General features: G+C 56.0%; 1 protein-coding gene across 4 annotated transcripts in view; it reads right to left on the bottom strand.

Moving 5' to 3' along the window:
* The window catches only part of RANBP3 (RAN binding protein 3), a 50618-nt gene that overhangs the window by 6279 nt on the left and 25035 nt on the right, over positions 1-19304 (bottom strand). For 2 of the 4 annotated variants that reach the window (XM_027969793.2, XM_027969795.2), the window contains 9 exons: positions 13491-13527; positions 13317-13403; positions 11406-11477; positions 7101-7166; positions 6199-6291; positions 4940-5058; positions 3775-3891; positions 1984-2087; positions 880-958 (listed from right to left, as the gene is read on the bottom strand). In XM_027969793.2, the coding sequence (XP_027825594.1) occupies positions 880-958; positions 1984-2087; positions 3775-3891; positions 4940-5058; positions 6199-6291; positions 7101-7166; positions 11406-11477; positions 13317-13403; positions 13491-13527 (774 nt within the window). The remainder of the gene's footprint in view (positions 1-879; positions 959-1983; positions 2088-3774; positions 3892-4939; positions 5059-6198; positions 6292-7100; positions 7167-11405; positions 11478-13316; positions 13404-13490; positions 13528-19304) is intronic. The other 2 variants (XM_027969794.2, XM_027969796.2) reach the window with 1 other exon arrangement.

Here is a 19304-nt window from a genome sequence, read left to right as displayed (position 1 = left end):
CAGCTTCCCTCTTGGGAGCCTGGGGAGCTGCCCAGCCCCAGCCCCTTTCCACTCAGCACTCGCTGAGCATCCTCGGACAACACCCTAGACATAGGCCTGCCCTGGACGTTGTACGTGAACTGCCTCTGGAACCTCTCTGGCATCACCAGGAGGCGGGGGCCACTAACTGACCACGGGCCACCTGGTCACCTTGGTCTGTGAGGCAATTCTTTGACTACTTCGTTGTAATTGAAAAAGAACACTACTGATACTCAAGAAAAGCAGCAGGGAGTTCCTCAGCATAATCAACACAGAGACCAAGGTGCCCGGAGTCAGGTGAGCCCCCACCAGCACCTGAGCCACCCTCACAAATGGATACAACGAGGGTGGGAATGTGTGGTTGGGGGAATAAAAGGAAAAAATAAGGAAGCAGGTAACAATTCTAGAAGCCCATCCTGGGCCAGAAGACGACCCGAGGTATGTGCTATGGGTGCAGGGGACACTGCGGGGGCCTGTCCGAGGGTGACACCCCCACCACCCACTCCGTGCTGTGGCCTCACAGTCGGGGTGGGGCCACCCTCCCCTGGCGTCAGAGGTGGCTTGTGGTGGTTCCAGCAGCACACAGCTGAGGGCTCTGGCCGCCAGCTGCCCCACTTGCCCTGAGATGAGCAATGACAGGAAGGGCAACCCAGGCCCCCGCAGAGCCTCCCTGGGCCGCCAGGTCTGTCCCTCCTGGCCCCGCACGCTGTTTAGGCTGAGTCTGAGTTGGGTCTTCTTTCTCTTACTCGGCAAAAGAAAGCACTCTAATGTCACAGCAGGCACACCCCATGTGCCCCTGTGACCTGCGGGTGGCTCTGGAAGTCTCTGGGCCCCAAGGATCATCTCCACGGGGTCACTCACCAGCACGCGCTCACTCATGTTCTGGCCAAACACGAATTTGCTGCTGGCGGCGTCGGCACTGTTGGTTGCATTCTCTAAGCTGCAGAGGAGATGCACTCTGAGTGAGTGTGGGGCGTCAGGGACACAAGGCCAGCGGTGTGCAAGCCTGCACACACAACACGCACGGCTGGAGCAGAAAGCAGCCGAGGCCCCGCAAGGCCAAGTGGGCCGGTCTGCCTCGCCAGGGACAGGACCCCACAGGCTCTGGGTTGGGCCCCACTGGGAGGCAAACAGGAACCTTTGGCTCCAGTTGCCTGGCACCAACTGCTTAGTCACTGTGAGACACACCGGACGCCCATCTCTCCAGCCCCCGGAGGAGGGCACCATCACAGAGAGGCTGAGTGCAGGGGCCATCTGCCCATTCCCTGAAAACATGCCTCTGAGACGTGGTGCAGCTCTCTGGGCCCCTCCCCCGGCCCCACACCAAGGAGGTGACACCTCCTACCAGGCTGCAGGTGGGTGACAAAGGACGGCCCTCAGGGAGCGCTCGGCAAATGGCCACTGCCACGGCTGTCAAACTTCATCCAGGTTAAGACATCATAGGCTGCACGCGCCTCCCAATGTGGGAAACACTGAGGTGCATAAAACATGTCTTAAAACAACTGATGTGCTCCACTAACTGGGGGCCAGGCTGCCGAACAGCAGGTCACTGATCCCGCCAGGCCTCTTGGAGGCTGGCGTCTGAATGGTGCCTGCCCTGCTGGCCCAACTCCCAGGCAGGGTGTGCCTTCCTCCCCAGACACCCCAGCAGCCAGGCTGTGGGTGAATGCCCCTGCCAGCAGCGCCAACAGGGAGCCCGGATCCAGCACCTGGTGACAGAGGCCACTTCCAGGATGGGCTGGACAACCCCGCGGGACTGCAGTCCTACCTCAGCTGTCCACTGCAGTGCCCCCCACCCCCCGACCAAGTAGGGAAGGAGGGCTGGAGGTGACTGGAGTTTGGCTGCCTGGGCCCCCCACCCTCCCAAGGAAGGACTAGGCTGGTCCAGGGACAGTGGGTGACTGTGGGTCCCCCTGAGGCAGAGGCTTCCCCGAGCAAGGCTAGGCCCCAGCCTGAGGTACACACCTGGAGCTGATATACTGAAGGAAGTAGTTGGTCGCAGCTGGCGTCTCTGAACTGGGGTGTCCGGCGTTCTCCATGTCTGCCACTTCAGTGTTCTCATTGATCAACTGGGAAATGAGGGAAAACACTGTTCAGGGGACGGCATGTTCAGGGCCTCAGCAGCTCAGCCCATCTGCACAGACCCTGTGCCGACACACAGCTCCATCTACATGCATGCGTTCTGGGGGTTACAGTTAAGATGTAAAAACAGTCCATGCTAGGAAGCCTTTTCTCCTCCGTTTAAAAAAACACTCGGGCTGGCAACCTGTTAGCATTTTCCACCAATGCTTCTGCACCAAGAGATTACAGATCATGTACAAATTTCATATATTAAAGGGTTCATCATAAACAGAAGCCTCATTTCTTGAGGCTTCTTTTATGCCAACTGTCGTGCTGCCCTGGTTAAACACATTCTCCAGTACAATTCTCCTGGGAACACTGTGAGGTGGGTGTTAGCGACTGTGTTCTGAGAGAGGAAGCAGAGGCTCAGAGGGGTTAAGAAACCACACCTTCAAGTCATTCTCCATGCAGAAGCCAGGATGTGGCTCTGAGACCCAGGGGCCTCCATGAGACGCTGCCCCACCCCAATCTCAAGGCAGCATGGAAGACTCGACCTGAAGGCCCAGGTCCCTCTTTTCCTCCTTCCTGCTCCGGAAAGGGAGCGGCTGCCAAGGGACTCGTTATTTTGCCGAAAGCTGTGCAGCATCAACACCTACTTGTGTCTCTGGGGGCATCCGTGCTTCTGTTGGACAGCGGGCACCAAAGAAGGAAGCAACTAGTGCGGCTGGACACCTTCCCTGCACCCCAGACTCTCGTCTCCTCACTTCAGGGCTCCCCACTCTCCACACCACTGACCCCGCACCTAGCTGGGTCCCTGAGTGGGGAGGGGGCATCCTGGGCACTGCAGTGTGTTGGTCAGCGGCTCTGGCCTCCACCTACTCAGCATCAGTGCACCTACCCTCCAGTTGTGACAATGACTGCTGTCCCCAGACCCAGCCTCCAGAAGCTCCTGCCTGATGAGCTGATGCACATGGTGCAGACGGACCTTCTGCATCCAGGGCTGGGACAGGTCTCCCAGAGGGCCAGAGAGCGGGGTCCCCAAAAGAGAGCCCCTGCCATGGCCACAAGCTCCCTACCCCCGACTCAAAGCTCCCAAGAGCAGACCAACACAGCTGGGGGCAGCCAGGAAGGGCAGAGCCTGCTGCCTTCTAGGGAGAGAACAAAGCATCGTCCCAGCTGTCCTACCTGAAAACAAATGGCGGCAGCTTTCACTGGGGGTGATGAAGCCCCCGGGGTCAGCACTCGCAGGAACGCTTCCTGCGGTCACCACTGGCAGGGACAGGCATCCAGAGGGCGGGGCTGGGGAACACCCTCAGTGCCCAGGACACGCCTCCCGCAAGTAAGAAGGATCCAGTCTAAACACTGCCAGTGCTGAGAACTCTTCAGTAAGGATAAGAGTCTCTGGAGACGCTGAAAGCATCAGACACTAACATCTGCTCGTTCCTTTGCCGTAAAAACATCAGCTGTCAGGGCTCAGTCACCTCCCTGACCTTGTTCCTGGAGCATGAGGGGGCTGGCTGCTGGGAGCCCTGCCGAGCTCCACAATTTGGGGTGGGGGTGGTACGCAGCCAGCAGCGCAGCAGGGTATCACCCTGGACACGGCCCTGCTCCCCATCTCTGGGAAAATGAAGCTGGGGGAGGCACAGGCAGGTTGCTTCACTAGTCCCCAGCTCACCGGGCTCTCCAACCACCTACCTTCACTCTGTCCCTCAAGTTCTGCCCAAACACGAATGCCTGCTGGGTCCCCTGCTCTTTCTTCTCACAGTTCTCCTCCTCGGAAGCATTGCTAGACTCCTTTCTCTGGGACTTCTCCTGGTTAAAACAAGCAAACAGGATAGCTGAGAAGCAGGAACACCCCACCCCTAGGAAGCGAGACGAGCTGTCTCACGTCTCTACATCTACTCAGCATGAATCCTGTGGTGCAGGCCCTTGGGTGGGGGGTGCTGGGGAGACCACCTAGGATGGGGCAAGCTCTGGGCAGTGCCCTTGTCACTGGGGATGCTGGTGAAGGATGGTGGGGAGTAGGATGGGTGGGCTGGGGTCACTTCTGGGTCTTCCTCAAGCTCACTGCCCTGGAGACCCGGCCACCAGTTTCTGAGAAGCTGTAGGCTGTGGGAACGATTCCTCTTCCAATTCTGCCGACTGTGGTTGGAGGGTGGGGGGCTCAGGGACGTATGAAGACTGAATTGCACATGTTCATTTTCCCCATTTGAGCCTCAACATCCGGTGGGGGTGGGGAGCGTGGGCGGGGAGGTGGAGAAGCCCAGGCAGCATTGTATCTGCCCAGATGGATGGCGTGGAAATAAACACACGGGTGCAAGCGGTCTCTGCACATGGACCCTCGGGTTATGTGTGACTGCAGCTCGGGTTTCAGGTCTGACTTGCCAACCACAAATGCAGGCTCTTCGTTAAATGTCCCGTATTTTCCAGCTGCTGTGAAATGCTATAGGAAAACACATCTGGCCTATAGAATCCCACAGCTCGTCTTCTCTTCTAAAGAACGATTTCTGAGCCAACTCCCAGGCACACTTCTGCCACCAGAAGCAGAGCGCGTGTACAAATCCCTAGGAGCTGCTTGTCCGTGCGAGGGTGAGGAGATAGCTCTCCGTGGAGAGACGCAGACCCCCTCAGTGGCACAGCCCTGCTCGTGGCCCATTTCTCTCAGAACCAAGCATGGGGTCCTGGCAGCCTGGTGACTTGGCCAGTCAGCTGTGGTTACCCAAGGATCCCTCCGGGCAAATCAGGCAGCCTGAGAACAGGCCAGCTCGGACACGGCCCAAAGTGGCCCACAGCCCACGAGCTCAGCTGTATCCCGAGAGGCCTCGCATGTGGCGCACTCCCTGCCCCACTGAGGACAGACCTCAAGTGCTGGCGCCTCATCAGATGGACTTCTCCGGGCTGGGTTGTCAGGCAAGGCTGATGTTGCTGCCCCTGTGCAGTCTGCTGGGATGCTGACCCCGTTGGTGCCACTGCTCGGGACTGTGGGAAAAAAAGACGGAGGGCGTCTCAGAGGTCGGACCACCTCTACTGCCCCTTCCTACCACTGGGGCCCAACAGTGGACTCTTTCTCAAAGGACAGGATCTGGGCCTTCCTTGGGGGTCCAGTGGTTAGGACCCTGTTCTTCCATTGTTGGGGGCCCGGGTTTGATTCCCAGTTGGGGAACTCAGATCCCACATGCTATGGAATACAGCGAGAAAATTGAAAAGATAACCATGCTTAAAGAAAAATGATATGGAGTCAATACTGAAAATCACAAATTCTTAGGTTAGAAAAACCCAAATACCAAACGAAAACCTCACAAAACTGAGACTCTATTATTGTTAATTCTACAAAGAACCCTATGAATTTTCAGTTTATTTAGACGTACTACTAATAAGAAACAAAAAAGAGAACGTATTTGGGGAATAGTTATAAATTTTATAAAACTAGTTTTACTAATAAAGTGTTTTTTCTATGCACTCCTCTCCCTGGTGGCTCAGACGTTAAAGAATCTACCTGCAATGCAGGACACGTGGGTTTGATCCCTGGGTCGGGAACACCCCCTGGAAGAGGGCATGGCAACCCACTCTAGTATTCTTGGTTAGAGAATCTCACAGACAAAGGAGCCTGGCGGGCTACAGTCCATGGGGTCGTAAGAGTCAGACACAACTGAGTGACTAACATTTCACTTTTCCCTTTTAAGTAGTTGCAACTATGTGACTTGTACAACTTCAAATCTGGCTTTGTTCAGCGTTAGATCAAACAATTTTCCATGTAATTAAAACTCTTCATAAATACCAACTGCTTCTCCCAGGTGGGCTGTAGCACTGTTCCCGATGAGGAGTTCTTAAATTGCAGGGAAAGATTAAGAAGAAAAGCCCATCGTGATTAAAAAATTACAGATCAACTGCAAAGCACACCTGGTATGCGGATATAACAGAAACATGGCTTAGGAGCTACATCTCGAGCTTGGGGAGTGAGGTGAGACTACCTCTAATCAGGTCACTCCTCCAGGCTTGGAGATGCACAGGGCTGAGCTGCGCACCCGGGGTGGGCCCTGGCTCTTGGGAGCCTTGGCACCGCAGGAGGGACAGTGATTGCACCCTCCTGTGCAAGCCTGGCTCGGGGCCGTGACTCACCTGTCTGTGAGAGCGCCTTTGGCTGCGGGGCCTGTAACACTGCCGGGCGAAGCACGCTGCGCTGCTGCTCCTTGGGCTTTTGGCTTGGCAGACCTGGCGACACAGGCTGGCTTGCCCTGGTCCCTCCGACCCCACGGGCAGGAGTGTCCCCACCCCCACGCTCAGGCACTTGTAGAAGTACCCCCAGTGCCCCACGTGATGTCCCTCCTAGGCTGGGCTTTACAGGAAGTACAGTAAAGAAAGAAAATTCAAGCTATTTTCTTTACAGTTAGACACACATTCCAGCTATTGTTCTTTTTATACGTGGCTCAATAAAACACTCCGTGAAACAGATCTTGCCTGTAGATTAATCCAGGGAGTATGGTAATACTACAGGGGAGCCAAAGGACAGCTGGTCTTGTGGGTCAAGGGCAGACGGTGAGGGGAAAGCAGTGAAGGCATGGTTGACCTCTCAGAGTTTAGGACTCCACAAGGGGTCATGTAAAGGTACCCCTTACATGTGCTTCTCAAAATGCCACGTTGAGAAGATCCCTCTGCCAAACACGGGGCAAGGACCACGAGAACGTCCCTGGTCCTGCACGGGCTCCCCACTGGATGTGGATGGCACCAGCCTGGGCCCCGCTCACTCATGGCCACTCTGCTACTCTGGGTTAACGCTGTGGCCAGAATGCTCTGGGAAGATAGTCCGATGACAGGACTGCCGTGCACAGAGCCTGAACGCCCCACCCCAGCCGAGCCTACCCTTCCCCGCCTCCTCCTCCTCCGGGCAGCGGGCTCATTGGACGGAGCACCTCCTGATCTGAGGGAACTCTCGGTGCTCAAGTGTCAGGAGAGGGAGCCCAGCACGCACCGGCACTTGGGAGGCTGCTGCCCTGCACGTCTCCTCGAAGGCAGACACCCACCTGCACTAGGGGCCTGGCCATGGATCAGCGTCGGTGGCTTCAACCGGAACCCACTGCTCTTTTCCTCTACAAGCACAAAACAGAAGATGGAAAGCAGGCCTGCTGGGGCAGAGCAACAAAGCCGGAGGGACCTGGGGCGGCCAAGGCCTGCAGTCTGGGCTTCAGTGGCCGTGAGCCTGGAGAACCAGGGCAAATATTTCCAAGTTCAAACAGAGAAGCAGAGGGTGGTCCAGTCCCGTCTATGGGGCAGCCCAGGGAGGAGGCCGGAGGGCCGCAGGCAGTGCTGGCTCTAGGAGAACTGCTGGCAGCAGAGACTGCAGGGTGAGTGCAGGACTGGTCAGGCCTCCGCCTGTCTACCCAGCTGCCTGCAGGGGCTGAGGGCCCCAAGGACAATCAGGGAGCCCCAGAAGACTGGCCCTCCCTGGGACCCAGCTCCCTATCCTGGAGGACACACTGCTATCAGGAAAAGTTCTGCATTACAGCAGATGTCCGGGAAATGAGATACGGTTTTCTGTGGTGAAAGATCAAAGGAGGCCGATGGCAGGCTTGCTCTCTCCAGATGTGCCAGGAAGGCCCGGGAGAAGGAGGGGGCCTTCTGAGGAGGGGGTCTGGGACTGACAGCCAAGGCTCAGAGCCCGGTTCAGCTCAGCCACCGGGGCACCCAGACTCCTTCACTCTGCATCCTCGTGACTGGCCTACCTTAGGGAGCGGGGGAGACAGGCTAACACCACTCCTGACCAGAAGGGTCAGTAGAAAGCCTCGTGGTTCCGACAGGATAGTCTGTCCCCAGAAAAGTCAAGGGACGGCCTCACTTTTGTGCTAAGGTCCAACCCATGGGAAAAAAAACCTTTTCGGGTTGCTACAAGCTCAATACACAGAAATCATGTGTGTGTTATTAGACACGAGCGGTGAATAATCCAAAAAATGAAGTTGAGAAAAAAAAACTCCACTTATAACAGCACAGAATATAGTACCTAGGAATAAATGTAGCCAATAAGAACTATAAAACATTGCTGTAAGAAAATAAAGACCTAAAGAAATGGAAAGGTGTCCCCAGAGGCCACACAGTTGTGCGATCCCATTCACATGGAATGTCCAGGGCAGGCAAACCATGGAGACAGAAAGTGGGTTTGTGGTGGCCAGAGGCTGGGGAGACCAAGTGGGGAGTGACTGCCCAAGGGCATAGGGTCTCTTTCTGGAGTGACAGCCATCCTAAAATTAAGTATGGTGGTGGGTATATGACCCTTCAGCTACCCTGGAAACCCTTCAGTTGTACACAGAAACACCACCATATTCACAAGCTGTCAGGCCACACAATTAATTAAGTACAAAAATCAAATTGGAACTCCCCATCAGGCAGAAAGGCCCTGTGTTCTCCTCAGGCAAACACAGGTTCACAAGAGTGATGCCCCCTGCTGGTCAGCACGTGGGAGCCATGCTGCTGGAGCTGGGGTCCCTCCTGAGAGGCGCCTCGACAGCCAGACAGCCCAGGATGCGGGGAAAACACGCTGCCAGGCGGGCCTCTCGGGCAGGGAGGTGCTGAATCACACTCCCAGAGCTCAGGGTTACCAACGACGACTGGAAAAGACTGAGGTGAAATTCACAACTGAGGTAATTTTAGAAGGTCCTTGGAGCTGGCTTTGCAATGCTCTTACTGCGACTACTATTCACCACTCCGCTCTGACAGGCTAACCCTCGGGGTCGACCCTGGGCAGGTGCAACAAGCCTGGAGAGTCACAGACACTGACCACCACCTCCCGGCCTGGTGCTGGCCCGCCCATGGATGTATAGGACGTCCACCGTGAATGCTGCAGGGAACTGACGCACCACATGCCTCACGTGACTGGGAACATTGGACAGAAAGATGGCGGGGCCCAGAGCAGCAGGGGGACACTTATGGGGCAGGGCCCCCATCTGCACTAGAATAAATGTGCTCTCTGCTTGTGGCCTCTGGAAGCTCCCTCTGCAGCAAGGTCAGTGTGTAATGGAGCAGCGGTCAGAGCCCTAGCATGCATGCCCAGGTCACAGGAGCGCACAGGCCGTCATGCCCGTGTTCTCTCAAGGGCACACGCATGGCTCAGCATGAGCCTGCTGTGGGAGAACAGGACTCCTAATGGGGCAGCCTCTGCCCTCCTCTGAAATCACACCCAAGCAAGCAGGTTTCTCTGCCTTGCCTCAGAGAGACCCCAAGTGATGTCTGAGAGGGCAACGCTGGCTCCCAAGAGAATTCCAGGAACTCTTGGATTAAACCAGGAAGACAGATCAGAATTTAGCCTGGTGCAGACCAGAAGCTAGAGAGAATCTGAGAGGAGGCTCCCTGGTGGGGGCTCAAGCAACAAGTAAACACACTGAGGAGAAAGGGAGCAGGTTTCTCACTGTCAGGAAAGGGGCAGAAACATGAAGGAGGGTTTCAATAAACCTTGTTGGCACTGGACGGGAAGTATCCACATGAACTGGGGGGACCTATACACGCAGACAGAGGACCAGAGACGCAGAACGCATGCAGACGTTGAGTGCCCGTGTGTGAAGAGGTCCATGTGTATGTATGTATGTGCTCTCAGCCACGCGTGTTCCCAGCTGTGGGTACAGAGAGGGCCTGAGAGCAGCAACAGCCCCCAACAGCACGGTGGGCCGAGCACTCAGATCTTGGTTCCAAGAGACCACTTCCACTAAGCAGAGCGAGGGCCCCACTGAAGACAGGGAGAGATGATGATGAGCCTAGAACTGCTTCTGACAAGAAGAAAAGGGCATGCTCAAGAGAAGGATGGGGCCGTGGCGGAGAGCAGAGAAACCTGCTGGGCGGGGCTCCGCCAGCCAGATCGGCGGCCATTAGAATGAACTGACGTTGGAAGTAAGAGCTGAATGTTAAGATAAATACTAGTGACAATGGATTATAGCCCACTGACAATACCAGGTGAAGCTGAGGGACTGTTTGAGATGTGTGACGCAGGAGCCAGAACGGGATGCCTTTGCTTATCGCTAGGGCGCCTGGGGGAAGATCGAACAGGGTGTCTAGGTGGTGGGGTGGAGAAGTACCTTATTCTTAAGGGTTATATTTTTTTCTTTTTTTCAAAATAAAAGCTAAAAACAATAAAAAGGCAGGCGGGCAAGGAGCTGAGCAGTTCACTCTGCGGAGTGGATAGGTCAGCCTGTCCCCACTGCACACCGCAGAGGGGACCAGGGGCCAGGCTGACCTTTTATGACCCGGCCCCTACAGTCCTGAACGGGACTCACAAGGCCGGTGCCCAGGCTTTCCCCAAGGAACCCTGAGAACCAAGCTCCTCAGGACTTCCCGGTGGTCCAATGGTTAAGAATCCACCTTTCAATGCAGGGCACTCGGGTTCAAGCCCTGGTTGGGGAACTAAGATCCCCCATGCCACAGCATGGCCAAATAAAAAACAAAAAGCGACCTAGCTCCCTTTCAGGCCCCATGAAGGGGTCAGCTCAGAACAGTTCACCTCTGGAGTCAGAACAAATTCAACTGCTTGAAACAGTGCCATTAAATCAACCCTCAAAGTTACAGCTCGCCTCTCCCCCCACAGCGCCCTCGTGCCCGAGGCTGACTGAGTTTGCCTTGCTTTTGAAGTCAGCAATGAATTTATACAAGGCGGGTTGGGTTACAGAATTCGGATGGTTATGTTCGCTCATTAAATCTTTTACGAGGAATTCCAGCCACGCGGGAGAAACTTTCAGGAAATCTTGGAGCTGGTTCTCTAGTGAAGGACCGAAAAAGGAAAAGGCTGCACATTCTTCAGAAAGGATCAAGCTATTCGCTGTAAAGTTTTAAAGCTGTGATTAAATATATTTATCTAAACAGATCTAAGTAATATTAGTCAGTGTGAGAATTTAATACACAGAGAAGGGGTCTGGAAAATTACATAAACTTCAGAGTGGTGACCATGGGGACGGCAGCGTGGCAGGAAATGAACAGGAGGACTCTTTCACTCTATGTATTTCCGAGTTTTTAATGACACAGAGATACAGTCTTTGTGTAAAAATTTGAAAAACGAGTCCTGTATGTCACTATGGATTTTTGCGTGTGTTTGCTTTTGTCTTTTAAAGGGACCTGAAGCTCCCTGTAACTAGGCTCTGCTCGCAGAAACCGATATTAAGGGCCACAAGAAGTCTGCCTCACACTGGATTCTACATCTGCCCGCAGAAGGTTGGGAAACACGAACCAAAAAGAGTGCTGATTTCCAACTGCTCTCCCTCGTTTAAGACAGTGTTTTATGAGCGCAAGTGCTTTTCATCCCAGGACACCCCCAGTGACCAGCTGGTGAAGGGCAAAGGCACGCGAAGTCTCACCTGGTTCTGAGTCAGAATTGCCTGCAGATGGCTCGCAGAAGGTGGATGGCATAAAAACATTGTTTTTGGATACTGTCGACAAGGAGGTGCAGGCAGGGGAGAACAAGAGGAAAACAGCGTGAATAGGCAGGACAGACATGCCTGGGAGCATTTCTCCCACCTGAGGGGGCATCTCCAGGCCCCACTGTGGTGCTACAGGGGGTGGGGGGGTCAGCATCGCGAACCTGGCCTTCAGCCACTCGAGCAAAAGTGAAACCCCGGGACTCTTCCTACAGCCCTGAAACATGGGTGTCCAGCGGAACAGCCTGAATCTGCCTGACACCTAGCTGTCGACTCTGGTCTGCTGTGGCCTCCTGCCTTGCCCGTGCGTCCCCAAGAGCATGGCCAGGAGGGATGCAAACGCTCCCCGGGGCCAAGCCCCAGACCCTGCTCCCTGTCAGCAGTTGGTGCTCGGTTGGCTGCAGCCTCCCCCCACACCCCCTTTTAGAATCTTACAAAAGCAACTGGTTCCCTTGTTGTGGGCCAGGCAACACCACAGTGGGGCTGAAGACTAAACTGTGCAGACTGCAGGCAGCTAAGTGGAATCAGAGTGCAGCACAAAGCCAAGGCCTCTGAACGCAGACCACTTGTCTTTACAGGCCTTATGGCTAAGCTGAACCCTGGGGGGAATGAGCCACAGGAGAGGACTAATGTTTCATGTCCACTGGTCCTTGGCTTCTCCAGCCTACAGCCAGAGCACAGACTACCACCTCTCTTCTCCGCTGTAATTTCTTGATGGAAAAAGTGAGGCTTAGCAGTAGGCGGGGAGGAATGTGATCTATGGCCAGGAAGTGGATGCTGCCCTCCTGTATCAAGGCCCATGCAACAACCGTGCAGAAAGCCTTAAACAATGGACCCCCAGCCTGGACTGCAAGCTGTCCGGAGGACTCCTCAGTGCAAACCACAGCACCTCTGTTTGGAGTGGGGAGTGAGGGGAGTGTCTCCTGCAGTTATGAAAAAGGGTTCAGCTGTGCCCAAGGCAAGTGTTCAGGGAACAGGCATGAACTCAGGTGTGTCACAGGGGTGAGGGTAAGAGGACGCTCACGAACTCTTTAAGCTTCCAAGAGTCTTCTCTCCTAAAGTGACATCCTTAGGGCTCACAGCTATAAATGCTTTAACTGAATTCCCAAGACTGAACTTCAAGCTAGGGGGCTGGAGGGCATGTGAAAGCCAGTGCTGCAGAGAGCAGTGGGCAATGCTCGGGCTGGGTGGGGAGTTGGGGGCCCTGCTGCAGCTTTGACCCTGCAAGGAACAGCAGCAACCCCAGGCTTGCAGAGGCCCCTCACCCAGTGGCCCCAGCGCCTTCTACCCCAGGAACCCGCCTTTGTCCAAAAGATGGTCTCCTGGCCTCCGTGTATGCACAGAGCTGGTTCTGGCCTGGAGGCTCCAACTCCTTGGGCCCAGCCTGGCCAAGCCCTCTGGGCTCCCCCGAGCTCCCCTCCTTGGGGAGTTCATGCCATCCCACCACCACAGTGTCTGCCAGGGCTGCTGGACTCCCCACGTACTGTCTGTGTGTCTGGGCTTCTCAAGTGGCCCCCCTACGCACTAGGCTCACTGCTGAAGGGCGAGGGGGACCCTCCACTTCCCACACCTTCAGTCCACACATAGCCAGCAGCCCATACAATGTGGACATGCACTTAATGGTCAGAGCCCCAAACATGGCCCTGACATCCCACCCCTCCGTAAGTGTCACTGATTCTCGAGGGCGTCTGTGCTGTGCTCAGCCAAGCTCCAACCTTACTCCCGCCTCCCCAAAAAAACTGAGCCTCAGGCTGAGCATAACTGGAGACACACAAGGGGTGGGAGGCACCACAGGAGGCAGCACGCTTGCAAACACGGCCGCTTCACCACCCAGTAAAGGGCTGCCGTTACCTGACTGTGATGGCGGGAACTGCGTTAAAGAGGAGGTTCTTTCTCGCTTGACGGGAGGGCAGTAATTTCCATCTTCTCGGTCAGAATCTACACAAAATGAAGAGGAGGAGAAGAAAAATCAGGCTGCTTCCACTTTTACGCCCGAAGCTGGTGAAACATTTGAGATATCCTCACCTTCTCCACCTTCGGGGCTGGAGCCGCCGGCTGATCTCTGAAATGAGAACACACGTCAGGGCAATCAGAGAGAGCCACACGGCTTGGTGGCTCTTGACTTCTGCCACCAATGGATCCTGAAATGCGGCACCAAGGGTGTGGGGCTTGGGTTCAGTTGCCTGGGTCACAGACTTTCGACCTAATGCCTGAAAATCTCCCGTGAACCTTCTGCCCTCACCTCGCCAGGCCTCGCGCCAAGGACTAACAGCTGGGAATGTTCCCGGCACAGGATCAGTATCCAAGTTTCTCCACTGGGTACAGCTCACTGGCATGTCCCCCGCACCCCTCACCCCAATCAGAGAGAAAAAATGGCCCTGGCCAAAGTCCATTCTGCCGAAGTGACCTCTCCATCCTGAAGGGCAGCAGGGCCATGGACACTGGGTCAGGGGGGCCCCATCCCTGGCACCTCCCCTGGTGTGGAACCCAATTTCCACGGAGGCTGCTGTTTCCAGAGTAGCTGAGTGCTTCGGTGCCATGGGTCCAAGTGTGCAGCACCTCAGACTACAGACCGGCTGAACAATCACGAGCTGAGAGAGAAAGGTGGATGAAGAACTTCCTCCCCAACAACCTCTGGTTTTAGAATGCGAACGACTAGCAATTACGAAGCTTAAAATGAGCCCCTGGCCGCATCTAGGGTGACACATCCTCTCTTAGGGACTTGTGATTCTTCAGAGCTAACCAGCCTAGAGCGAACTCCGAGGGGTCAACATTCCCACCCCCCAGCCCCGAGCACCAGAGTTGAAGGGGAAGCAGGGGAGCCAGTTTTCTTATTTTCAGAAAAGCCCCTCAGGGGTTAAGTTTGGCCAAACGAGGACCACCTGCCTTGAGCCTGTGAGGGATTAAATGAGATGATGCATGTGAAAGTGCTTTGCAAGCGGCAGGGCCGCGGGGTGGGGTAAAAGCTGTAAAACAAGGAAGCTGCAGATGAGGAGGCTGGGGCCCTCGAGAACTGGGGCAGCGCTTTCCAGTAAAGGGCCAGCTCCACAGGCCCCATTCAGGCCACACGTATATTCTGTTTTTACAATCCTTTAAAAACCTGAACACCATCCGAGCTTGTAGGCTGGACAAAAAGAGGCGGTAGGCAGAGTCTGCAGACAAGTCCTAAAGGACAGTAAGAAAAGGCCCCCAGACTGCACCCCCGCCCCATCAGAGACCATCTATCAAAATGCTCGGGAAATGCGAAAGCCTCCTAACACGACGGGCTCAGTGGTCCTCGGGGCAACTGTGAACATACCATGGGGCTCAAAACGAAATAAAATACCCCCGGAGGATTCAGCAGGCAGGCACTAGCTGAGCACAAGACAGTGGTCAGGGCTTGGAACGTGAAGGCGCTCAACTCTCTCTCAAAGGCTTGAGAGCTAGTCGGCCGTGTCTTGAATGTGGAACCTGAGGCAAACGGCTTCACTGGCCCAGGTTTCCACCTCCTAGCTTGGAAGACAGTGCGGCCAATGCTTCCTCTGCAGGGGTGAAGGTGCAGGGGTTGATGGGTGGCCTCACACCTGGACCGCCCGCACCCTCCCGGCAAGCTCACCTCCTGGAGTGTCACACCCAGGGCAGCAGGGCTTCAGAGCTCAGGGGATGGTGTGGACAGGAGGGACCAGGGTGGGGCACCCTCTCACCGTGGGGGGCCGATGAGAGAGGCACCGCTGCAGCGCTGTCATTCAACAGGTCTGGGCTGGCAGCTGACGGCCAAGAGCCGTGCCCGCGTCACCAGGACATCAGGGGCTCCTCTCGGATGCCCCCTGCCCTGGGTGACACTGTGAAGGCACAGGCTCCAGGGGCTCCTCCTGCTGCTCCTCTAGGGCAGGCCTCGCCAGCCCCAGACTACCCCTGCTACCCCGGCCCCAAGTCCTGGCCTCAACTTCTTCCCTCCTTTTCATTCAACAAGCATTTCGACTCTACCAAATCTCCCCACGGCAGGCAGCCTCTGAGTCCCGTGGCACCTGTGGCTTCCTGAAGGATGCCTGGGACCTGGAACAGCCAGCCCCTGTAGACACTCCTCTCTCACCAACACCCTCCCTTCCCTCGCCACCCAGGTGCGAATCTCTCAGGCTGTGGCCTCACCCCTCCCTGCTCTTCTCCATGGCTCTTGCTCCGGGTCCCCCGCTAGCCTCCAAGTTCCGGGAGAGTCTGGCCCCAGTGCTCAGTGGGGCTCGCGCACCACGTGTTCAGGGGAAGCACCTGGATCCCAGGTGCTTGCTGGCCACAGAGAAGCAGCCAAGTCACATACCACCCCGGCTGTATGCAGAGTGGGGGCCCTGACAGCTGCAAGGCCAGGATGGTCCTCCTGGTTCTCAGCTCCTGGGGAGGACGGCCCTCCGCCACCTCCATCTCAAGGGGCCCCTGTCTGGCTGCCTCTTCCGCTGGCTAATTTCCATGGGTGTGAATGCCCCAGGGCTCCTTCTGCTAGGAATTTCTAATTTCATTCCATAATGAATGAAATTAGGCTGGAAAAGACTGTGATTTCTGGACTCCCTTTCTTCTGTCAGTTTTTTCTTTTAAGTACTTTGGGGCTCTTTTAACAACACGTAACTTGCTTATCCTTGCCAGCTACACCCCAAGCCTCTCAGGGATCCGGGTGTCCCTGAGAATTTGATGGGAGCCAGGAGCTTCTCGCCTGAAGTGTGCCTAGGCCTCTGAGCTGCAGCCCTGCCTCTTGGGGCCTAGGACTGCTGGCTCCAAGTGGCCTCCTGCTACACTAGGCCCCTCCGTCTATCACACTCTGGCTCTGCTGTCTCCCTCCCGTTTTCTGACACCGTGACACCGTTTCTGCCTCAGTGTTCCTTCTCCGCGTGCGCGCTGCTCCCACGGCTGTCCTGACCACCTCCAGGGTGAACCAAGCTCACGTGCCATCCCATGACCCAGCGAGAGGAAGCAGCTCCTCTGCCCCCACCCTCCAGCCTCCCTCGGGCCTCAACTCTGTTTCGGGCTTCACAGTGACAGGTGATCTGCTGTGCCCATCTGTTGTGTGCCTCCTGCTACCACGAGGCCCCCACCCTGCCTGTTCGGCTTACAACTCACACACCCAACACCTAGGATACTTGCTCAGCAGGCATCTACTACACAGACAGAGCCCCGGCTTCTGCCACAGCCCCCTTGGTGACCTGGAGAAGAAAGGGCACCTGGCGAGACAAGACACTCCCAGACCTCTGCCCTCAGGAGACCCTCAAGTCCACGCTCTGAGTCTCAGAACCATCCCACAGCCGTGTGGCCAGCCTGCTGGTCCTGGACAGGCTGGGAGGCGAAGGCCTGTGAAGGACAACACAGGAGACTCCTCCACTGAAAGAGCCTTCCAGAAGCTGCTGGAACTTCCTGTGGGTTCTAAAACAGCTGACTCGGAAGCAGTGAAGACAGTGACGTCAGTAACTCTCCTCAACAGGAGCCAGCATGAGGACGCAGGCGGCCAGAAGTCAAGTCACTTCGGCTTGCCTTGGGAGGTGCTCTTCCTGTTGGAAAGCCCCCTCTGCTGCTTGTGTGAGCTGCAGCCTGGCCTCTCCCCACCCCGTGGCCCCCGTCAGAGAAGGCCTGGTGCCTCGTGCTATCTTCCACTCCCTGGGGCACACGTGGGGTTGGGCCCAGTGACCTGTAGCCCAAAGCGTGGGAGCTGCTGCTCCAGGGATGACTGTGAGGAGGGTCTTGAGAGCAGGCTCTCAGGATCTGTGATTTGGGGGAGCAGTCAGGACGGAAGTGGGGTGTGGAAGCCCCACGTCCTTCTCTGCTTCTTTCCACAGCAGAAGCCGACTCTTGACGATGTGGGTTTCGGGCTGACACCTTGGGGATGCTCAGATCAGGGCACCCTAACTGTGCACTTCACAGCGGCCGTAGGTCCCACATCAGTGGGTGGGGTGGGCAGGGTAGCCCACCTTCTCAGAACACACTGGAACCCTGGGGAGAAGCAGCTTGTCCTGTGAAGGGCATACGAACCTGCCACCAAGCACCAGACTGGAGGGAACACTTGGCTCAGGACAGGGCCAAGGGGCTGAGAAGTGCCCGTCCTTTGTGTAAAGGCTGAATCGACGGCAATTACTAGTATTCCGTTTACTGAGGCTTGCACCCTCCCCAGACAGGGCTTTTGTGAGGCTGCCTGGCGTGGGTGGCCTTGAGGGGACAAGGGCGCCAGGCCAGTCCAGGAGGTGGAGAAGAAGCAGGAGGCTGTGTCACAGAAGCTGAGACAAAGACAAACGGACAGTGAGCAGGAGTGAGCAGTGCTACCTTCTTGGCCTCCCAGAAAGATGAGAAACCAAGACCATGTCAGGGACATTCCTTCCAGAAAATACCAGTTGGCCTGCCAGGGACTCGGTGATCCGCACCTGGATGGACCCCCATCGGACAGTCCAGCCAGAAAGTCCGCTGCTGTGACTGCAGGAAAATGGACACCTGGATGAAGACCCACTTGAGGGAGGCGCCTGCCAAGGCAGCCTCACCTTCACGTGGACCGCAGGCCCACTCACCACTGTTTATCCTTTGACTCAGGGAACCAGCTCAGAGCTTTTTACCCAAAAGGCAGACACTGAAAAAAAAGAGAAAATGAGGTAGCCTCCACAGATGTGCCTGCTGGGCAGGGGCGGACGAGTGGCGAAGCCCGTGCACATCCAGAGGACGGGCAGGCGAGCAGTCCGGCCAGGGGACTTGGTCCAGACTCTCAGTTTCCCAGTGGGGCTCGTAACACGTTTCAGGCTCGGGACTTCAGCCGGCAGACTTCAGCCAGGCCCGCGGTGAGCACTGGGAACACTTTCTCCAGGTCAGATGAAGAACTTAATCTGGATGTGGTTTGCTGTCCCTCAAGCTGCCTTGTGAGAGCCAGGTCTGCTATAAGGAGGCTGTTTCCTGGTCCTGGGGCTTCAACGGCCAGGGCTCTGATGAGACTGGAAGATGATAAGGGCCCTTTATAGGCAACAATTCAGTGTGCGATATATCGCAGCTTTACAATCCCCCGAAGGATCGTGGAATGAAGAACAGACTGAACGTGAGGGATGAGCCCTGTCAGGTTACATGTGGGTGTTTCCTGAACTCCAGAGTGAGACAGAGTGAGCGCCAAATCTGCTCTGAAGCAAGAGCAACTAGTCCGAGTTCACCACAGAAATATCTCAGCCCAGGAAGTAGCTGGGATCGGGGTTTATCCACACCCTAATTGACCTAAAAAACAAACTCTGCTGTGTCTTAGTGCCCCAAAAGCAGAAAACGCCGCGGATGGCTGAAAGCTGTCACAAATGGTGTCATGGCAGTACTGCTGGGACTTCTGATGGAACCAGGGATGCCCAGTTACCATGTTAAAACCACACAGGGTATGCACGGGTGCGTGTGTCACAGGCACGGCCCTGTCCACGAAGCTGGCACGTTCAGGAACAAGCCCCCCTCCGCCCCAGGCCTTCTCCCACAGCAACATAACAACCATCTTCACGTTCCCTGCTATCGCCCTCGAACTGGCATCTTTCAGTCTGGGCACTGCTTGCATTTCTCAGAATTAGAGCTTCTGACCTACAGTCCACAAGAATTGAGAAGCTGAGTTCTGCTGGCCAGGCCTCAGAAATCGGCATCTGGACTGGCCACAGAGAGAAGGCGAGGCCCTGTCTCACAGGCATTAGCAGAAAGGGGTCTGAAAGAGCCTGGCTTCTGGAAGGGCCGCTGCCGTGATGCCACCTCTACCATTTGCCACCCTCCACAGAAAACCCTCGACCCCTGCAGCTGGAGGTTCTCTGTAAACTGCGCTCTTCAACCCAGACAGCAGTGGAGGGGCCCCGTGTTCTGGGCAGATCCTCACAAAGACCACCTGTT

Source organism: Ovis aries, chromosome 5 (assembly GCF_016772045.2).
Source record: "Ovis aries strain OAR_USU_Benz2616 breed Rambouillet chromosome 5, ARS-UI_Ramb_v3.0, whole genome shotgun sequence".
Classification (NCBI taxonomy): domain Eukaryota; kingdom Metazoa; phylum Chordata; class Mammalia; order Artiodactyla; family Bovidae; genus Ovis; species Ovis aries.
This window is presented reverse-complemented; position numbering and strand designations above follow the sequence as displayed.